General features: G+C 42.6%; 1 protein-coding gene and 1 pseudogene across 1 annotated transcript in view; one reads left to right on the top strand and one right to left on the bottom strand.

Annotated features, from left to right (window-relative positions):
* The window catches only part of ALG6 (ALG6, alpha-1,3-glucosyltransferase), an 81,796-nt gene extending 72,523 nt beyond the window's left edge, over positions 1–9,273 (bottom strand). The window contains 2 exon segments of the mRNA XM_011988938.1: positions 5,461–5,749; positions 9,176–9,273. Coding sequence (XP_011844328.1) covers positions 5,461–5,542 — 82 coding nt within the window. The 5' untranslated portion in view covers positions 5,543–5,749; positions 9,176–9,273.
* Positions 8,497–17,095, top strand: LOC105545900 (annotated as a pseudogene).
* The last annotated feature ends 2,630 nt before the right edge of the window (positions 17,096–19,725 follow it).

Raw genomic sequence — 19,725 nt, 5'->3', positions numbered from 1 at the left:
GCCCGGCTAGTTTTTTTGTATTTTTCAGTAGAGCCGGGGTTTTACTGAGTTAGCCAGGATGGTCTCCATCTCCTGACCTCGTGATCCGCCCGTCTCGGCCTCCCAAAGTGCTGGGATTACAGGCTTGAGCCACTGCGCCCGGCCAGATCCAACATATATCTAATCAGAGTGCTAAAAGGAAGAAAAATAAGAAGACACAGTAGCTGAAAAGTTTCTAGTACAGAAAATACCATTCCTTAGAGACAGAAATCACAGAAAAATCCTAGAATTTTTAATATTCACTATGATACATCGTAGTGAAACTGCAGCAAGAAGGGCAAATTACCTACAAAAGAATAACAATTAAAATGACAGCTGATGTCCAAACATCGACGCAAATTAAAAAACAATGATATTTTCAAAATACTAAGAGAAAATAACCATCAAAACAATTCCATACCCAGCAAAATTTTGACTGAAAGCCAATAAAGGCATTTTCAGACAAAAACTGGGTTTGCCACCAACAGACTCTCACTAAAAAATATCTCCCAAAGGTATACTCCCGGAAGAAAAAAAACGATCTCAAAGAAAGACACAATATGTAAGAAGGAAGGGCGAACAGAAAATGCTAAACACAAGGGTAAAACTAAATAAAAATGCAGGGCGCAGTGGCTCATACCTGTCATCCCAGCACTTTAGGAGGCCAAAGTGGGAGGATCCCCCTTGAGCCCAGGAGTTTGAGCCCAGCTTGGGCAACACAGCAGGACCTTATGTCTACTAAAAATGAAAAAATATATATTTAGCTGGGTGTGATGGCAAGCACCTGTAGGTCCAGCTACTGGGGAGGCTGGAGCAGGAGGATCCTCTGAGCCCAAGAAGTCAAGGCTGCAATGAACTATGGTCACGCCACTGTACTTGAGCTTGGGCAACAGAGTGAGGTCCCATCCCTAAAAATAAATAAATCATAAATAATAAAACAATATTAACTGTACAAAACAAGTCATTAATGCCTTAATTTATAGGATTAAAAATCATGGAAGAAACAAAATCCTAGACAGTAATATTTTAACTTGGGAAGTGAGGATCTGTAACCAGAATTAAAACATTCTAAAGTCTTTGCATTGTTCAAGAGGATATAAATATTAACTTTAGACTTTGTTAAGTTAAAAATGCAACTGAAAATCTCCAGATTAAGTCCTGAAAAAAGAAAATAAAGTACAGCTTTCAAACCAGTAGAGGAGGGAAACAGCAATTGGGGAGGGAAATTGCTTAGACATATCTAAACATACGGTAAAGAATAAAAGGACAGAAAAAGATATAACAAGCAAAAATCAAACTAAAGAAAACTATTATGGCTATATCAATTTTAGAGGAAACAAACTTTAACAAAAAAGCAATACTATAAACAAACAGGGAAGCAACAGTGATATGAAATTCAAGTCACACACACAAAAAAAATCCTACCTGTAATCCCAGCACTTTGGGAGGCCAAGGCGGTGGATCACCTGAGGTCAGGAGTTCAAGACCAGCCTGGCCAACAAGGTGAAACCCTGTCTCTACTAAAAATGCAAAAATTAGCTGGGTGTGGCAGCACACACTTGTAATCCCAGCTACTAGGGAGGCTGAGGCAGGAGAATCCCTTGAACCCAGGAGGCAGAGGTTGCAGTGAGCTGAGATTGCGCCCTCCAGCCTGGACAACAGAGTGAGATTCCGTCTCAAAAAAAAAAAAAAAAAAAAGAAAAGAAAAACAATTCTAAATCACCTAGTAATATAGATACAACACATACACACACAAGTTGACAAAACTACAAAGAGAAACTACAGTTCTCTTAATAACTGGTAGATCAATTGGTAAAATATCAGTAAAATATCAGTGATCTCGGCTCACTGCAAGCCCTGCCTTCCAAGTGCAAGCAATTCTTGCGCCTCATCCTCCGGAGTAGCTGGGACTACAGGCACCCACCACCACACCCAGCTAATTTTTGTATTTTTAGTAGAGACAGGGTTTCACCAGGCTGGCCAGGCTGGTCTCGAACTCCTGACCTCATGTGACCGGCCCACCTCGGTCTCCCAAAGTGCTGGATTGCAGGCGTGAGCCACTGCCCTGCCAAGAACTCTCTTAAAGTATGTATTAATACCGCACTTGATAGAAGAGGCTCAAGGAAATTAAATAACTTCCCCAAGATCAGGCAACTAACAGGTGAAAGAGCTAAGATTTGAGCCCAAGTCAACTGCTACATTTAAGTGATTTTACTTCCTCAATATTCCTCGAACTCATTCAGAAGGCACAGAGCAGAGTCATAAGAGCACTGATTTTAGAATTAAATACAACTATATTTGAATCACAGTTGTCATTTATTGGTTGTCTCATTTTCCATTTGTAAATCGAAGATATTACCTGTCTTCAGTGGTTGCGGTAAAAACTAAAGAAAATACTTATACTCAAAACACAGTAGTTCTTACAAGTTCTTTCTATAAATCCTTTAAATTCATGCTGAATAAAGAAAAACTATATTAAGCCAGAGTATTTGAAAACATCGGGCACAGTGGCTTATGCGTATAATCCCAGTATTTTGGGAGGCTGAGGCAGGAGGATTGCTCAAGCCCAGGAGTTCAAGATCAGCCTAGGCAACATAGTGAGACCTCATCTTTACTAAAAATCAAAACAATTAGCCAGGGAATTAGCCACATTCCTGTGGTCCCAGCTGCTCAGGAAGCTGAGGCAGGAGGATCACTTGAGCCCGAGGTCAAGGCTGCAGTGAGCCGAGATCATGCCACTGCACTCCAGCCTGGGCAACAGGGGGAGACACTGTCTCAAAAAAATAAATAAATAAAAATTAATTAATTAATTAATTTAATTAAAAAATAAAAATAGCCCAAAAAAGTGTTTTTTTGTTTTGTTTTGTTTTGTTTTGTTTTTTTGAGGCAGAGTCTTGTTCTGTCGCCCAGGCTAAAGTATAGTGGCATGATCTCAGCTCACTGCAACCTCCATCTCCCAAGCTTAACCTATTCTCGTGCCTCAGCTTCCCCAGCAGCTGGGATACAGGTGTCCACGCAGCTAATTTTTGTATTTTTAATAGAGACAGGGTTTTGCCACGTTGCTTAGGCTGGTCTTGAACTCCTGAGCTCAGGCAATCCACCCACCTTAGCCTCCCCACAAAAAAATGTTTTAAGAGAAAAGAGAAACTATAGTCTGGTTAAAATATTGGCTGGGCATGGTGGCTCACACCTATAATCCCAGCACTTTGGGAGGCTGGGGCAGGCAGATCACTTGAGTTCAGGAGTTCAAGATCAGCCTGAGCAACATGATGAAACCCTATATCGACAAAAAATACAAAAATTAGCCAGGCGTCATGGTGCACGCCTATAATTCCAGCTACTCAGGAGGCTGAGGCAGCAGAATCACTGTGCCGAGGAGGCAGAGGTTGCAATGAGCCAACATCGTGCCATTGCACTTTAGCCTGGACTACGAGAGTGAAACCTTGTCTTCACAGAAAAAAAAAGACTTACAAAACATATATATGTGTCTGTGTGCATATACATCCATATGTAAGAGCTATAGGCCAGGCACAGTGGCTCACGCCTGTAATCCCAGCACTTTGGGAGGCCGAGGCAGGCAGATCATGAGGTCAGGAGTTCAAGACCGGCCTGACCAACATGGTGAAACCTTGCCTCTACTAAAAATAAAAAAATTAGCTGGGCGTTATAGTGTGCATCTGTAATCCCAGCTACTTAGGAGGCTGAGGCAGGAGAATCACTTGAACCTGAGAGGCAGAGGTTACAATGAGCCAAGATTGCACCACTGCACTCCAGCCTGGGCGACAGAGCTTTTTTTTTTCTGAAAAAAAAAAGCTACGATATACACAGACACATACATATTTACTCTCTACATACACATTTACTACACACACATATATATACAGATATTTATACATACGTGTGTCCATGTATATCCATATATATGTCTGTGTATATATACATTTACTATATACAGACACACAAATATATAGGTATTTTATGCATATATATTTGCATATATTGTGCATATATGTGCATATTGTATGCACAAAATACCTATATATTTGTGTGTCTGTGTATATACACATTTACTATATACACACACATATAAATACATATAAATATCCATATATGTATCTGCATATATAGTAAATGTGTAAGTAGAGAGTAAATGTGTGTCTGTGTGTATATATGTGTTGGTGTATATCATAGCTCTTACAACTATTATTATTATTGTCTCATTTTTCTCTTTAGCTCTTTTTCCTATGACCGTTTTTCACTAACATAAGTTATTTTTCCACAACCAAATAATTTGCCCAGCTAATTGTATAACCTACTCTCTGGTCACTCTCTCCTCATCCTTTTTGTTCCTATCTTTTATGCAACTCAAATACAATACTTATAATAACCATGCTCTATGACACCAAGTCTGTTGCACAAGTTCCTGCACCCTATAATACCTTCCCCACTTCATTTGCCTAGAAAATTCTGACTCATCCTTCAAACCTTGAATGCAAACATCTTTCCTGAAGTTTTCTCTAATGCATCCTGATCATTCACTTCTCTATTAACTCTGTACCTCACACATACTTCTACATTATAATTATCACCCTGTGTTGTGACCATTTAACTATTAAAATGTGGGCCCTCTGGCTGGGTGCGGTGGCTTACACCTGTAATCCCAGCACTTTGGGAGGCCGAGGTGGGTGGATCATGAGGTCTGCCTGGCCAGCATGGTGAAACCCCGTCTCTACTAAAAATATAAAAATTAGCTGGGCATGGTCACATGCATCTGTAATCCCAGCTACTCAGGAGGCTGAGGTAGAAGAACTGCTTGAACCCAGGAGGCAGAGGTTACAGTGAGCCGAGATTGCGCCACTGCACTCCAGCCCGGGTGACAGAGTGAGGCTCCGTCTCAAAAAAATAAAATAAAATAAAATGTGGGCCCTCTGAGTACTGGATATTCACTTTGTATTTTCAGAACCTAACACAGTGCCTGGAACATGAGACATGCTAAATAGGTACCTGCAGAGTTATATTTAAGCCAATCCAACACACCAGGACCATACTCCATCAATTCCCCATCCCTCATTCCCAATCTTATTCTTGTCCACTGATCGCTTCCCTTTAGTAATATACTTCTCTACCCTAAACAGACTCCACCCCTCCCTTGAAGTGCTAGCTCATTTTCCTCTTCAACGTGTAATACAGAATCATTTCTCAATTTGTCATCTTACCTGTTAGAACACATTTTTGCTTTCTCACATCACAAAGAGCACGCTTCTATTTAGCTCTTATCCATATTCTTTCTATTAGAATTGGACATTTAAATGTATTTTCTCAACCAATCAAAAAGGCCTGAAATTCTTCTCTGTCCTGGTCAGAAAATGATAAACTTTTCTCCAAACAAACACCTGTTTAAAGGAAAATTTCCTTTTCTTTTAAACATTAAAAATGTATTACCTGAATAAGAATTAAGAGACACTGTCCACCGTACTGTTAGTCCTATTAAAACCACTATTGTCATCAAGTACCATTTCTCCATAGTTCTTCAAATTTAGGGAGGGGAAGAAAACACAGCACCAGTGCCAGAGTACTTTTAAAACGTGGTCAATCACTTCTTTTCTTGTTCAGAGAAAAGTTATCACTTCTTGAAATGTTATCGATTCTTCGCAATTAGGAGTTTGAGAGGATTTTAATGATGCTTGGTTTCCAAATAGTCAAAAACTGATGATGTCTATGTAGAAGTATCCTAAGGGGAAAAAAGATACCAAGATTTAGCTGAGTGCAGTACCTACAACAATGAACCCAGTAAACCAAGTAGAAGGACAGAGAATTCGAGGGGAAAGGTAGTGGGAAGGAAAGTTAAGGAAAGGTGGTATTTCAAGTTCCTTATTCCCTAGTCCTTTAGTTGGGAATATACATCAAAAGGTGGATCTCCCTATTAAATGGGACTCAATATGTCTAAAAATATAGTGAAGATTTACTGTCACAACGGAATATTTCTGAGAGAAGAAAAACAACACATAGGTAGATAATGACACAGTCAATTCTATTTAGAACATGTTCACCTACAGGTAAATATAAAACCACAACGGTAGACAAAGGGGTGATTTATCTTTGGTACAGCGAGAAAGAGGAATTTTGTCTTTGTATTTAGTTTGGGAAAGTCTTCCAATAAATAATTTCTCTAGTTTGGTCTTCACTTTTCTTCCAAAATATACTTGCATTAACCACACCAACTTTCCATCTTAGAGAAATGAGCCTTTGTAAGAATCATTAAGAATACCCCCAAATCATGAGAAAAAAATACAAAAGCAGTTAAAATCAATTAACCACTTACTTTTTTTTTTTTTTTTTTTTTTTTTTACAGTTTTCCTTAGGTTGGGGTTTTAAAGTAAGAAGCAAATTGACGCTGGTCGCGGTGGCTCACGCCTGTAACCCCAGTACTTTGGGAAGCCGAGGTGGGCAGATCACCTGAGGTTAGGAGTTCGAGACCAGCCTAACCAATATGGTGAAACCCCATCTCTACTAAAAATACAAAATTAGCCAGGTATGGTGGCAGTCGCCTATAATCCCAGCTATTTGGAAGGCTGAGGAAGGAGAATCACTTCAACCCAGGAGGTGAGGGTTGCAGTGAGCCGAGATCATGCCATTGCACTCTAGCCTGGGCAACAAGGGCGAAACTCTACCTCAAAAAAAAGCAAATTGACAAAGTTGACATTTTCCTCTTCTCTTTGAAAACTGTGGGACCATTTTAACCACAGGATACACTTTAAATATATTCAGAAAATAGAATAAATCAACTAAAAAATTTAGGGCAAAATTGGTACATTCCACCTAATGATCTAAAATTATTTTATTTTGTTTATTTATTTTTTCTATTTTTTTGAGAATGGAACTTCACTCTTGTTGTCCAGGCTGGAGTGCAATGGCACAATCTCGGCTCACTGCAACCTCCACCTCCTGGGTTCAAGTGATTCTCTTGCCTCAGCCTCCTGAGTAGCCAGGATTACAGGTGCCCGCTACCACGCCCGCTAATTTTCGTATTTTCAGTAGAGATGGGGTTTCTCCAGGTTGGCCAGGCTGATCTTGAACTCCTGACCTCAGGTGATCCGCCCACCTTGGTCTCCCAAAGTGCTGGGATTACAGGTGTAAGCCACCGCACCCAGCCCTAATTATTTTCTTATTTAAAATAAAAACATCATGGGATAACTCCAGAACTGATTGGAATGGCTAATCTTTTGTCATTCGTGCCATATCTCAAATCATCCCCTCAGAAAGATCATCCCTGACTATCCTACTAAAGTTTCCTCCCCTTACTGTTTGTATCATTACCTTCAATTTGCTTCCTAATTCTTTTCACTATCAGGAACTGTATTTTCACATGACATGGTGCAATCTCACATACAAAATTTTCAGTATAAATGCTGGACACCAAAAAATACATATCATATGGTTCCATGAAAGGTTCATAAATACGGCCGGGCGCGGTGGCTCAAGCCTGTAATCCCAGCACTTTGGGAGGCGGAGACGGGCGGATCACGAGGTCAGGAGATCCAGACCATCCTGGCTAACCCGGTGAAACCCCGTCTCTACTAAAAAATAAAAAAAACTAGCCGGGCGAGGTGGCGGGCGCCTGTAGTCCCAGCTACTCGGGAGGCTGAGGCAGGAGAATGGCCTAAACCCGGGAGGCGGAGCTTGCAGTGAGCCGAGAGCCGGCCACTGCACTCCAGCCTGGGCGGCAGAGCGAGACTCCGTCTCAAAAAAAAAAAAAAAAAAAAAAAAAAAAAAAGAAAGGTTCATAAATAGGCAAAACTAATCTATGGTGTTAAAAATCAGGAAAGAGGTTACCTTTGGGGAGGAAAGAAGGGATGATGGTTGGGAGGGGTGCCTAGAGAGTTCTTCTGAAATGCTGTGAATATTGCTTCTTGATTTGAGTAGTGGTTAGGAGATGTGTTGACTTTAGGATAAATTAACAAGTTACAACTTATAATTTGTGTACAGTATTTTTCTCTATGTTATATTCCAATTTAAAAAGCATAAAAGGGGCTGGGCGCGGTGGCTCACCCCTGCAATCCCAGCGCTTTGGGAGGCCAAGGCAAGTGGATCACCTGAGGTCAGGAGTTTGAGACCAGCCTGGTCAATATGGTGAAACCCCATCTCTACTAAAAATACAAAAATTAGCTGGGCATGGTGACTCGTTCCTGTAATCCCAGCTACTCGGGAGGCTAAGGCAGGAGAATCGCTTGAACCCGGAAGGCAGAGGTTGCAGTGAGCTGAGATCGCGCCACTGCTCTCCAGCCTGGGCGACAGCACAAGATTCTATCTCAATTAAAAAATAAAAAATAAAAAAGTGTAAAAGGAAATTACTTGAATGTGTCGACTAGAGTAAAGGCTCCCTATAAGCAGGGATCCTCCTGTCTTAGTCGTTGCTCTCTGTTCCCCACTTGTAGAACAGTGTTAGCAGAAGGCAGGTACCCAAGAAGTACTTGCTGAATGGAGCTGTGTGCATCTGTGTGTGCAAAGCGGGGAGGTACCTAATTTTACTGATCCCTGTGTGGTTAAAGATATTATGCGAGGTTTTTAACCACACTCTTCTCCTTAAACCAGAAAAAGGGTTATTTGCGACTTTTTCCACCTGTAAATCAGAATACAGTAACTTTCTAACCCATCCACTGGCCACGAAGTTGCTAGGCAAGCAGTAGAGGCGCTTTTCGTCATCCTTTGCCCTGACGGTGCATCTCGACAAACGCCAAGCCCGCCGCGGTCCACATCCCAGAGCTGACTTTGCTCCTTTTAGTCTGAAAGGTCCTTCCACCGCAGTGGACACAACACCGTGGAGTGCAGCTATGCCGGGCGAGCATATGGGGCGAAAGGGATCCCCTCTCACGTTTCTCTGCCCCTCCTCTTGAGGGCCAAGCTCTCAGAAGCGCAAGCACAAGGGTGATAGGACCGCCCCAGCCTGCAAGTGCCACCACTATCACCGCGTCCCCTCATCCGACCCCCAAGCGACCCTGCAGGAAGGGCTGGGGAGGCCTCGCGTCGCGTCCCTGGGAGTGGAGCGGAGCTGGGAGCCGGGTCGCCAGCTCTGCGCCGCCTCGCGGCGCGTTGCGAGCCCCCGGCACCTCCCCACATTGGCCCGGGGTCCGGAACCCGGGGGATCCCATGCTCTTACCCCGCCGCCCGCCGACCGCTGGGATTCGCGCCTGCAGCTGGTCCCAGGAAGGCGCCTGCGCGCTCACCCCCACGGCAGACTGCCCCTCCAGCCTTCCGCCTCCGCGTACCCGCGCGCCCGGTGCGGGAGCGAGCCCGTCAAGCGTGAGGGGAGGGGCGGGCAACCTGGACTGGAGAAGAGGCGGCCGGCTTAGGAGGCGGGGCAAGAGCCCCTGGAACCCGAGAGGTCTCCAGCCCCGGCTTAGGCTAGGGGCAGGTGGAAAGCCCCTTGCTCTTCTTTCCTGGGATAGTGGCCAAGGCCAGAACGGCTGCTTAGCCAACGGATTCCTGTCAGGGGCGGGCCCTGGCTTGCTGCACTGAGCAGAGAGCCTTGGCCGGTCCTCACCACTGGGCAGTAGGGCTTCTTCTGGGCCTGTGCCCTCGAGGAGCCAGAAAGCCAACCTGTTTCACTTTCTTCCACCCACATGCCTGAGAAGAAGACTGGGTAGCCCCCTCAAGTAAGAAACATTGAACATCCAACCATTTTCGAGAGCCTGTGCGTTGTGCAAAAGGACCGCCCAGCCCTCGAGTAGCCACTACACGTGCCCCAGGGGGCAGCTTGAATCAACTGGTCCCAAACTTGCCAAAAATACCTATCTAGTAAGTTAGCAAGACCTGCACACTTTTCCTTTTGCATTGATCCCTTCCTTTTCAGTTCCACTATTTCCATCTCAGTCTAGGCCCCTGTCCAGTCACGCATGGACGGCTGTGATGATTTTTACTTGCTTCCTTTGTTCAGAGAGTGCACTCATTCCCCACTAATGAATTTTGCCATTCTACGTAAGCCAACCCCTATAATTTGTAAGTGTTAGCAAATATTTGGCTATGACTATGGCTTTCTACTGAGTCTGAACAACTTCTCTCTGGGCCTCAGTTTCTTCAACTGTGAAAGGAATCAGTAGGGCTAGGTGAACTTCCAGGTCTAAAATATGATTATATCTAAAAGACCATCAACACTGGGAATATGGAGAAATATGGCCAGGTCCCTGCCCTCAAGGCATTTAATTCTCATTGGAAAGACATTTTTATGCGTAAAAGGATAAAAAGCTATAGAAGGGAACGCATACTAAATGTTACATTACTTATATATGCACTAAGCACTGTAGGAGTTAGGAGAAGAGGGTTCACTGTAAACTGCAAACCATCAGGAAATGCTTTTCCTGGAGGAGTCAGCTGAGCTTTGAAGGAAAGCCTGGCTGGATAAGCCCAGAGAATGAGAGTAGGAATCTAGACAAAGGAAATGGTTCAAGCCAAATATTGTGGCAGCTGAAAAGTGTAGAACATTTCCTCCAGTTTAGATGGTGGGTGATGAAGCTGGAAAGGACTGATAATTGTAGAGAGGCTTGTATACCAGGCTGTGGTGTCTAGAATGTATCCAGTGATCAGTAAGGGGCTATTAAATGACTTTTAGCAGGGAGTCAAGTGTACAATACAGTGTTAGAGAAAAAGTGGTGAAAATGGATCAGATGAATCAGGGAGACTATAGCAGTTCATGCATGATTAGACAAGGGCTTGGACTGAGATGGCAATACTGGAACTGCAAAGGGAGAGATCAATGCAAGAAGAAACATGTACAGGTCTTTTTATTTTTGTTTTTTATTTTTTTCTGAGACGGAGTTTCGCTCTTGTTCTCTTGTTGCCCAGGCTGGAGTGCAATGGCGCGATCTTGGCTCACCGCAACCTCCACCTCCCGAGTTCAAGCGATTCTCCTGCCTCAGCCTCTGGAGTGGTTGGGATTACAGGCATGTGCCACCATACCCAGCTAATTTAGTATGTTTAGTAGAGATGGGGTTTCTCTGTGTTAGTCAGGCTGGTCTCGAACTCCCAACATCAGGTGATCCGCCCGCCTTGGCCTCCCAAAGTGCTGGGATTACAGGCGTGAGCCACCACACCTGGCCTCATGTACAGGTCTTAATAGCATACTAGATATGTACAAGTGAAATGAAGGAGAGGGAAGAATCAAGGATGGCTCCCAAGGTTTCAAGTGTGAATTACAGTTCCCAAGAACTGATAGATCTTGGGAAGCCTGGAGAATAATCTGGCTTGGAGGGAAAGATGGTGCATTGTATTGAGTTCAAGGTAACATAAAGAAAAGACAGTTGTAATACTCAGGTGTCAGTTATGAATCAGAGCCCAGGAAAGAAGTTGGGGTGAAGATAGATGAAAGCGTTTCATTTGCTGAACAATGATGGAGACAGTATAGAGAGTAAATAAATAACCATACTTGAATAAATGCATTATCTCAGGCCCAGAGGAGGAAGGCACATTGGTGAAGGATGTTACATGGTTACAAATGTAGGCAGAAATCCAGTACATTGCAGGATCATAAATATTAAGCATCTTGTGAACAAGAACCATGTTTGGCAGAGTGAAAATCATATTTTATTGAATCTAAAATTCCACCATCATTATTTTATGTACCACTGAGGAAGAAAACAATGCTACCATTTAAACTAGTAATAACTGTAAAACACATATAATTTCAGAAATATTAATATGTAAAAAAGTATACATCTTAAACTGATGAAAGTTTGTATCAATCTCTCCTTCCTGTTTCTCAACCCAACAGCTTCTGACCCAGTATTTAACAAAAAGTTGATGCTCAAGATATTCATGAATAAATAGTGGAGGAGACATCACAGTCACTAACTCATAGCTGAATTGTCCCACCACTGCCATCTGTATACCTTCTCCTGCTGTTTACCTCCAATAGAGATCATCTTTCGCATCTGAATATCCAGTGCCTTTACATAACAGATGCTCACAAAATGCATTTTGAATGACAGCATTTACTATAAGCAAAAAGGGTAAGCCATAGCAAAATTATAGAGTAGATCAAGTTTAGAGGCAGTGTAGAAAGGTAATTAAGAACTAGTCTCTGACTCTGAAGACAAACAGATTTAGATTTAAATCTTAGTTCTTCTACTTTCTAGCTGTGTGGACTTGGTAAAGTCTCCTAATGTCTCTGGCATAATTACTTCACCTACAAAAAACAAAAAAGAATTAATAATAATGTCATCTTCTTTGAATTTTAATAAGAGTAAAATGAAATCATGCATATAAAACTTGAATATACTGCCTGACATATAGTACACAATCAATAAATAACAGCTGTTATCATTTGTCTTTAACGTGCTCACTTTTTCTTTTTTTTTTTTTTTTTTTTTGAGACGGAGTCCCGCTCTGCCGCCCAGGCTGGAGTGCAGTGGCCGGATCTCAGCTCACTGCAAGCTCCGCCTCCCGGGTTTACGCCATTCTCCTGCCTCAGCCTCCCAAATAGCTGGGACTACAGGCGCCCACCACCTCGCCCGGCTAGTTTTTTGTATTTTTCAGTAGAGACGAGGTTTCCCCGTGTTAGCCAGGATGGTCTGGATCTCCTGACCTTGTGATCCGCCCGTCTCGGCCTCCCAAAGTGCTGGGATTACAGGCTTGAGCCACCACGCCCGGCCAACGTGCTCACTTTTTCATAGCCTCTTCCTTTCTTTGAAGTGTCTTCTTTCCCCTACCATATAGCAGCCCATACATACATATATTTACATCCCCACCAGAAGCCTAATGTTCTTATCTGAAACCATGACCAGACATAGTAGCTCACAGCTGTAATCCTAGCATTTTGGGAGGCTGAGGTGGGCAGATCCTTTGAGCCCAGGAGTTGAAGACCAGACTGAGCAGCATGGTGAAACCCTGTCTCTATAAAAAGTATATAAAAATTAGCCAGGTGTGGTTGTGTGCTCATATAGTACCAGCTACTCAGGAGGTTGAGATGGGAGGATCACTTGAGCCCAGGGACGCTGAGGCTGCAGTGAACCATGATTGCACCAATGCCCTCCAGCCTGAGTGACAGAGCACAACTCTGTCTCAAAAAAATAAAAAAATAAAAAATTATCTGAAATCAAATTACACTAATGCATAATCCTTCTTAAAAGTTTTTGTTGGCCAGGCATGGTGGGTCATGCCTGTAATCCCAGCACTTTGGGAGGCCAAGGCGGGCGGATCATGAGGTTAGGAGATTGAGATCATCCTGGCTAACACAATGAAACCCCGTCTCTACTAAAAAGACAAAAAAAAATTAGCCGGGCGTGGTGATGGGTACCTGTAGTCCCAGCTACTCAGGAGGCTGAGACAGGAGAATGGCGTGAACCTGGAAGGCGGAGCTTGCAGTGAGCCAAGATCCACGCCACTGCATGCATTCCAGCCTGGGCGACAGAGAGAGACTCCGTCTCAAAAAAAAAAAAAAAAAAAAAAAAAAAAAAAAGTTGCATTTTAAAGACAGATGGGAAAGAATATGAAATGAACAGTATTAATCTCCAAAGTCAGTTTGACTAATAGGTGATGGCTTCAATTATCTACTGCTGTGTAACAAATTACTCCAAAATTTAGTGGCTTATGTAGCAATGTTTTTATTTGCTCATGATTCTATGGATCAAGAATCTAGGCAGGGTTCAGGTAGGTGGTTCATCTGTTCCACTGGGATTGTCTGAGGTCACTCATGAGGCTGCATTCAGCTGGGAGATCAGCTGAGGCTGAAACATCTGTGAATGGCTTCAGCCCTCTCTCCACAGGGCTTCTCTCTCCAGAAAGTTTCGCAAACTTTTTACATGGCAGCGCACTTCCCAGAGAGAGCATTCCAAGCAGCAAAGGCAAAAGTTGCAGATCTCTTAACACCCCAGCCTTCCAAGTCACACAGCAACCTAGCCACGATACAAGGAGAGTGGGAATAGATTCTGCCTCTCAATGGGAAGGTAGGAAAGAATTTGTGGCCATCTGTAATCCACTACAGAAAAGTTGGGATGAAACTAGAAATGGGCAAGAGCCCAGCTAACTAATAATTTTTTTTGTCACTAGCCAGAAAATCAGAGTTCAAATCCCTTTACTTTCTTGTCTTTCTGCCATGTCTTTCACAAAAGGAGCAACCTCTGGTGGCCATTTCATGTGTATAAAGTAAAGATAATAATCGCATGGTACAAATTGCGTGTAACTTGTTTTGGCCTGAATTGTAGCCCTCAAAATTCATATGTTGAAGTCCTAATCCCCAGTGCCTTAGAATGTGACTATATTTGGATATAGGGATTTTAAAGAGGTAATTAAGATTAAGTCAGGACATTAGGATGGGCCCTAGTCCAACATACCTGGATCCTTGTAAGAATGGAAATTTGAACACAGATATGCATGCACACAGAAGAAAGACCATGTGAAGACAGGAGAATAGGGCCATCTGCAAGAAAAGGAGAGAGGCCTCAAAAGAAATCAGCTCTGCAGACACTTTGATCTCTGACTTCAAGCCTCCAGAACTCTGAGAAAATAAATTTATGTTGTTTAAGCCACACAGCCTGTGCTATTTTGTTACAGCAACCTTAATAAACTATTATATACTGTATTAAAGGTACTGTTAATATTCAATCAGCTAGGCAAACTTCCTCACACAAATCATACTTTTATAATAGTTTCTAGTCCCTTTCCTAGATCACTTCCACGTGGTAAGAAAACAAGCACTTTTCTATATAAGTTTCAGATCTTCTCTGATTTTAAGTGAAAGCCATTCACCTGATCATAACTATTCTTTAAAATAGAATCTATTTTCTTATCAGCACCTGTTCCTTAATAGACCCTTTTATGGGTCAAAATGACTCCTTTTCCATTATTCTGTAACCTCCAAGTCTCATTATACTCTTGCCCCATGTAGGGCATAAGTTCACCTAAGTAGCAGAGTGTTAGAGTTAAAGTTTACATTGTCATGCTTCAGTATAGGCATTAGCAAAAGTCTTTCATATCCAGCTCACTTGATCTTCACAGTAACTCTGAGATAATGGTAGAACAGGTGTTATTATCCCCTTCTGACATATAAGAAAACTTGAGAGTGACATTTCCCTAAAGTATGTTCCACAGAACTCTCATTCAGTGAGATAATAACTATTGTCACAAAAAAAGAAAGTTCTAGGATCCCTAGTTGCAGACTGCTGTTCTGGTGTCTCTGATGCCCAAATGTTCTTTTTTTTTTTTGAGACAGAGTCTCATTCTGTTGCCTAGGCTGGAGTGCAGAGGCACGATCTTGGCTTATTGCAACCTCTGCCTCCCGTGTTCAAGCAATTCTCCTGCCTCAGCCTCCTGAGTAGCTGGGATAACAGGCATGTGCCACCACACCTGGCTAACTTTTGTCTTTTTAGTAGAGACAGGGTTTCACCATGTTGGCCAGGCTGGTCTCAAACTCCTGACCTCAGGTGATCTGCCCACCTCGGCCTCCCAAAGTACTGGGATTATAGGCATGAGCCATTGCTCCAGGCCAACAAAATATCTCTCTAAAGGCTACCATACTAAGTAGTGCTTCCTTTACTCAATCACTTATTAATAAAATGTTTTCTGAGCATCTGCTCTGTCTGTGCCAGATGCAGAGCCATGTGCTAATAGAAACCAGACAAGTTAGACTTGCTGGCTGCCCATCAGAACTTCACTTCTAGGGAAGGGAGAAGTCTAACCAACAATTGTACACCATGGAAAGCAGAGTATTTCAAGGAACAAGGAAATGCATATTATGTGAAGAAAGATTACAACGAAGCTTACAATTATACAAAAGCCTTAGGCATATGTCCTAAAAGTACTAGCTATTACAGTAATCAAGCAGCCACATTGATTATGCTTGGAAGGTTCCAGGAAGCTCTTGGAGATGCACACCAGTCATTGAGATTGGATGACAGTTTTGTTCAGGGACATCTAGCAGAGGGCAAGTGCCCCCTCTCTCCCTAGAGAATGCCATGGCCATATGTCAGTTTCCAGAGAGCCCTAGAACTGGATCATAAAAATGCTCAGGAATAACAGGAGTTCAAGAATGCTAATTCAATCATGGAATATGAGAAGTTAGCAAAAACAGATTTTGAGAAGCATGATATTAGAAAGGTTGTTCTCTGCATGGACTGTGCCCTCCTACTTGCCCCTGCCTGCCATTGCTTCAAAATCCTCAAAGCAGAATATTTAGTAATGCTGGGTCATATCCAGAAGCACAATATGTGGCCAGTGACATTTTACAAATGGAGTCCACCAGTGCAGATCCTCTGTATGTGTAAGGTCTTTGCCTTTATTATGAAGATTGTATTGAGAAGGCAGTTAAGGTTTTTGTATAGGCTCTCAGGATGGCTCCATGAGAGGGCCTGCATTGCTTGCAGAAATCCCAAAGCACTCAAAGCAAAGAAAGGAGACAGAAATAAAGCATTTAAGGAAGGAAATTACAAGCTAGCGTACGAACTGTACATGGGAGCCCTGGGGTAAACCCCAACAATATAAAAATAAATACTAAACTCTACTATAATCAGGTTATGATTAATTCTAAGCTTAGGAAACTAGATAATGCAATGCAAGACTGCACAAATACAGTGAAGCTCAATGACACCTATTTAAAAGCCTACTTGAGAAGAGTTCAGTGTTACATGAACATGAAACAGTATGAAGAAGCAGTGCACAATTATGAAAAAGTGTATCAGATAGAGAAAACAAAAAAACACAAACAACTCCTAAAAAATGCACAGCTGAAACTGAAGAAGGGTAAGAAGAAAGATTACTACAAGATTCTGGGAGTGGACAAGAATGCCTCTGAGGACAAGATCAAGAAAGCTTATCACAAATGGGCCTTGATGCACCATCCAGATTGGCACAGTGGAGGCAGTGCTGAAGTTCAGAAGGAGGAGGGGAGGTTCAAAGAAATTGGAGCGGCCTTTACCATCTTCTCTGATCCCAAGAAAAAGACTCTCCAGGAGAGTGGCCAGGACCTGGACAAGGAGGGCATGAATATGGGTGATTTTGATGCAAATAGTATCTTCAAGGCATTCTTCAGTGGTCTTGGGGCTTCAGCTTTGAAGCATCTGGTCCAGGGAATTTTTTTCTATTTGCCTAATGAAGAGCAACCACCCAGAAGCCAGAAAATGCAGAGTCACTCAGTTTAATCTTGAATGTGGACACAATTCACATCATGTCTCCATGTACTTAGAGCAGTTCTGTTTTCTCAGTTGGATATCCAGTGTTTGTGTGAATGGGGTGAAGGATAATGAACCAGTGCCAAAGACTGCAGTTAGGGGAGGGAGGTAGGCAGATGGACAAGGAAGCAGCTTGTGAATTTTTATTTTACTCTTTAACTTTATTAAAACAGAAAACAAAAAAGAGAAAAAAATGTGTGAGACAGTCTCTTCATACAGACAAATTTTATTTATTTATTTGTATATTTATTTGTTGAGACAGCATTTTACTCTATCATCCAGGCTGGAGTGTAGTGGTACAATCTTAGCTTACTGCAACTTCCGCCTCCCGGGTTCAAGCGATACTCTTGCCTTAGCCTCCTCAGTAGCTGGGATTACAGGCGCCTGCCACCACACCTAGCTAATTTTTCTGTTCTTAGTAGAGATGAGGTTTCACCATGTTGGCCAGGCTGGTCTCGAACTCCTGACCTCAGGTGATCTGCTTGCCTTGGCCTCCCAAAGTGCTGGGATTACAGGTGTGAGTCACCACACCCAGTCCAGATAAATAAATTTTAAAACACTAGGTTATGCAAATCTAAGGAAAAAAGGTTCCTTACTTCAGATCTTCTCAGTGCCTGTTTTTTAAGGCAGGGTCTCACTATGTTGCCAGGCTGCTCTCAAAATCCTGGCTAACGTAATCCTCCTGCCTCAGACTCCCAAGAAGATAGGATTATAAGCACATGCCACTGCACCTGGCTTTCAAAGCCTTTTGTATGTTATGTACATCATGATTCTCCAAGAGAATATAGGATTTTCAGCCTTATTTGACTATAGACTCCTATCTTCACACCCACTCCACCACCCACTTCTTGCCCTGAAGAGTGGTCCATGAAACACACTTTTGGAAATGCTGGTGTAAGACACTGCACAATTTCCCTAAGAGATACAGCAATAAGTATCTGAACAATGATTAAATTGATTAAAATGATTAAAACATAGATCTTAGTTACTTTTATTCATTTTCAGGACTATTTAAAGGAAGTCAGAATATGAAATTTGCTGATTAAATTAATGATAAAGCAAAATTAAAATGGAAAAAATAAATTCCTAAAATTCAAAAATAAAATGAAACAAAAGAACTTAACTATATATCCAGCTGATGTTTCAGCTACACAAAGAGACTGTTCCAAGTGACTTTAAAACATATAATTTAGCCAGCATAATGGCCCAGCTGTAATTCCAGTTACTCAGGAGGCTGTGAGGCAGAAGGATCACTTGAGCCCAGGAGTTTGACGCCAGCCTGGGCAATATAACGAGACCCCATTAAAAAAAGAAGAAATAGAAAAAACACAGTAGGGCCTGGGTGCAGTGGCTCATGACTGCGATCCCAGCACTTTGGGAGGCACAGGCAAGAGGATCACTTGAGCCCAGCAGTTCAAGACCAGCCTGGACAACACAGGGAGACCCCATCTCTATAAAAAAATTTTAAAAATTATCTGGGTGTGGTGGCACACACCTGTGGTCCCAGCTACTTGGGAGGCTGAGGTGGAAGGATCACAGGAGCCCAGGAGGTTGAGGATGCAGTGAACCATAATTGTGCAGCTGCACTCTAGCCTAGACGACAGAGTAAGATCCTGTCTCAAAGAAACGAAAAGAAAACAATACAGTAATTTTATGGCTAATTCTTAGTGTGATATACCTTAAGTGAAAAAAATCTGTTAAAATAAATAATTGTTAGTAATGGTATTGTGGGTATTAGGTTGGAATTGTTATTCTGAGACTACTGTATGTGTAAAGTGGGATAAAGAAAATAAAGATATATATGCTATTCAAATTCTATCATGCCTGGCATTTTGAGACCATGATTCTTGGCATGGGAAAAATGAGTTAAACATGAAAGATAAAGTTAAATATTTCTTTCTTTCTTTTTTTTTTTTGAGACAGAATCTTGCTCTCTGTCGCCCAGGCTGGAGTACAGTGGTGCAATCTCAGCTCACTGCAACCTCTACCTCGCGGGTTCAAAGCAATTCTCCTGCCTCAGCCTCCCAAGTAGCTGGGACTACAGGCCCACACCACTACGCCTGGCTAATTTTTTTGTATTTTCGGTAGAAGTGGGGTTTCACCACGTTGGCCAGGCTGGTCTCAAACTCCTGACCTCAAGCAATCTGCCCACCTTAGCCTCCCAAAGTGAGCCACTGCGCCTGGCCTAGAAGTAAAGTATTGATATACATTCAGGATTTATTTTATTGAATTATTGGAAGGAAGAAAGGAAAAAAGAAGGAAGGGAGGGAGGGAATGAAGAAAGGAGAGAGGGAAGAAAGGAAATTAAAAGTAGGTCAGGCACAGTAGCTGACGCCTGGAATCTCAGCCTTTTGGGAGGCCGAGGTAGGCAGATCACTTGAGGCCAGGAGTTAGAGACCAGCCTGGCCAACATGGTGAAACCCCATCTCTATTAAAAATACAAGGCCGGGCCGGGCCCGGTGGCTCAAGCCTGTAATCCCAGCACTTTGGGAGGCCGAGACGGGCGGATCACGAGGTCAGGAGATCGAGACCATCCTGGCTAACACGGTGA

Source organism: Mandrillus leucophaeus, unplaced genomic scaffold, assembly GCF_000951045.1.
Source record: "Mandrillus leucophaeus isolate KB7577 unplaced genomic scaffold, Mleu.le_1.0 Scaffold341, whole genome shotgun sequence".
Classification (NCBI taxonomy): Eukaryota; Metazoa; Chordata; class Mammalia; order Primates; family Cercopithecidae; genus Mandrillus; species Mandrillus leucophaeus.
Note: the sequence above shows the minus strand (reverse complement) of the source record. Positions and strands in the feature narration are given on the sequence as shown.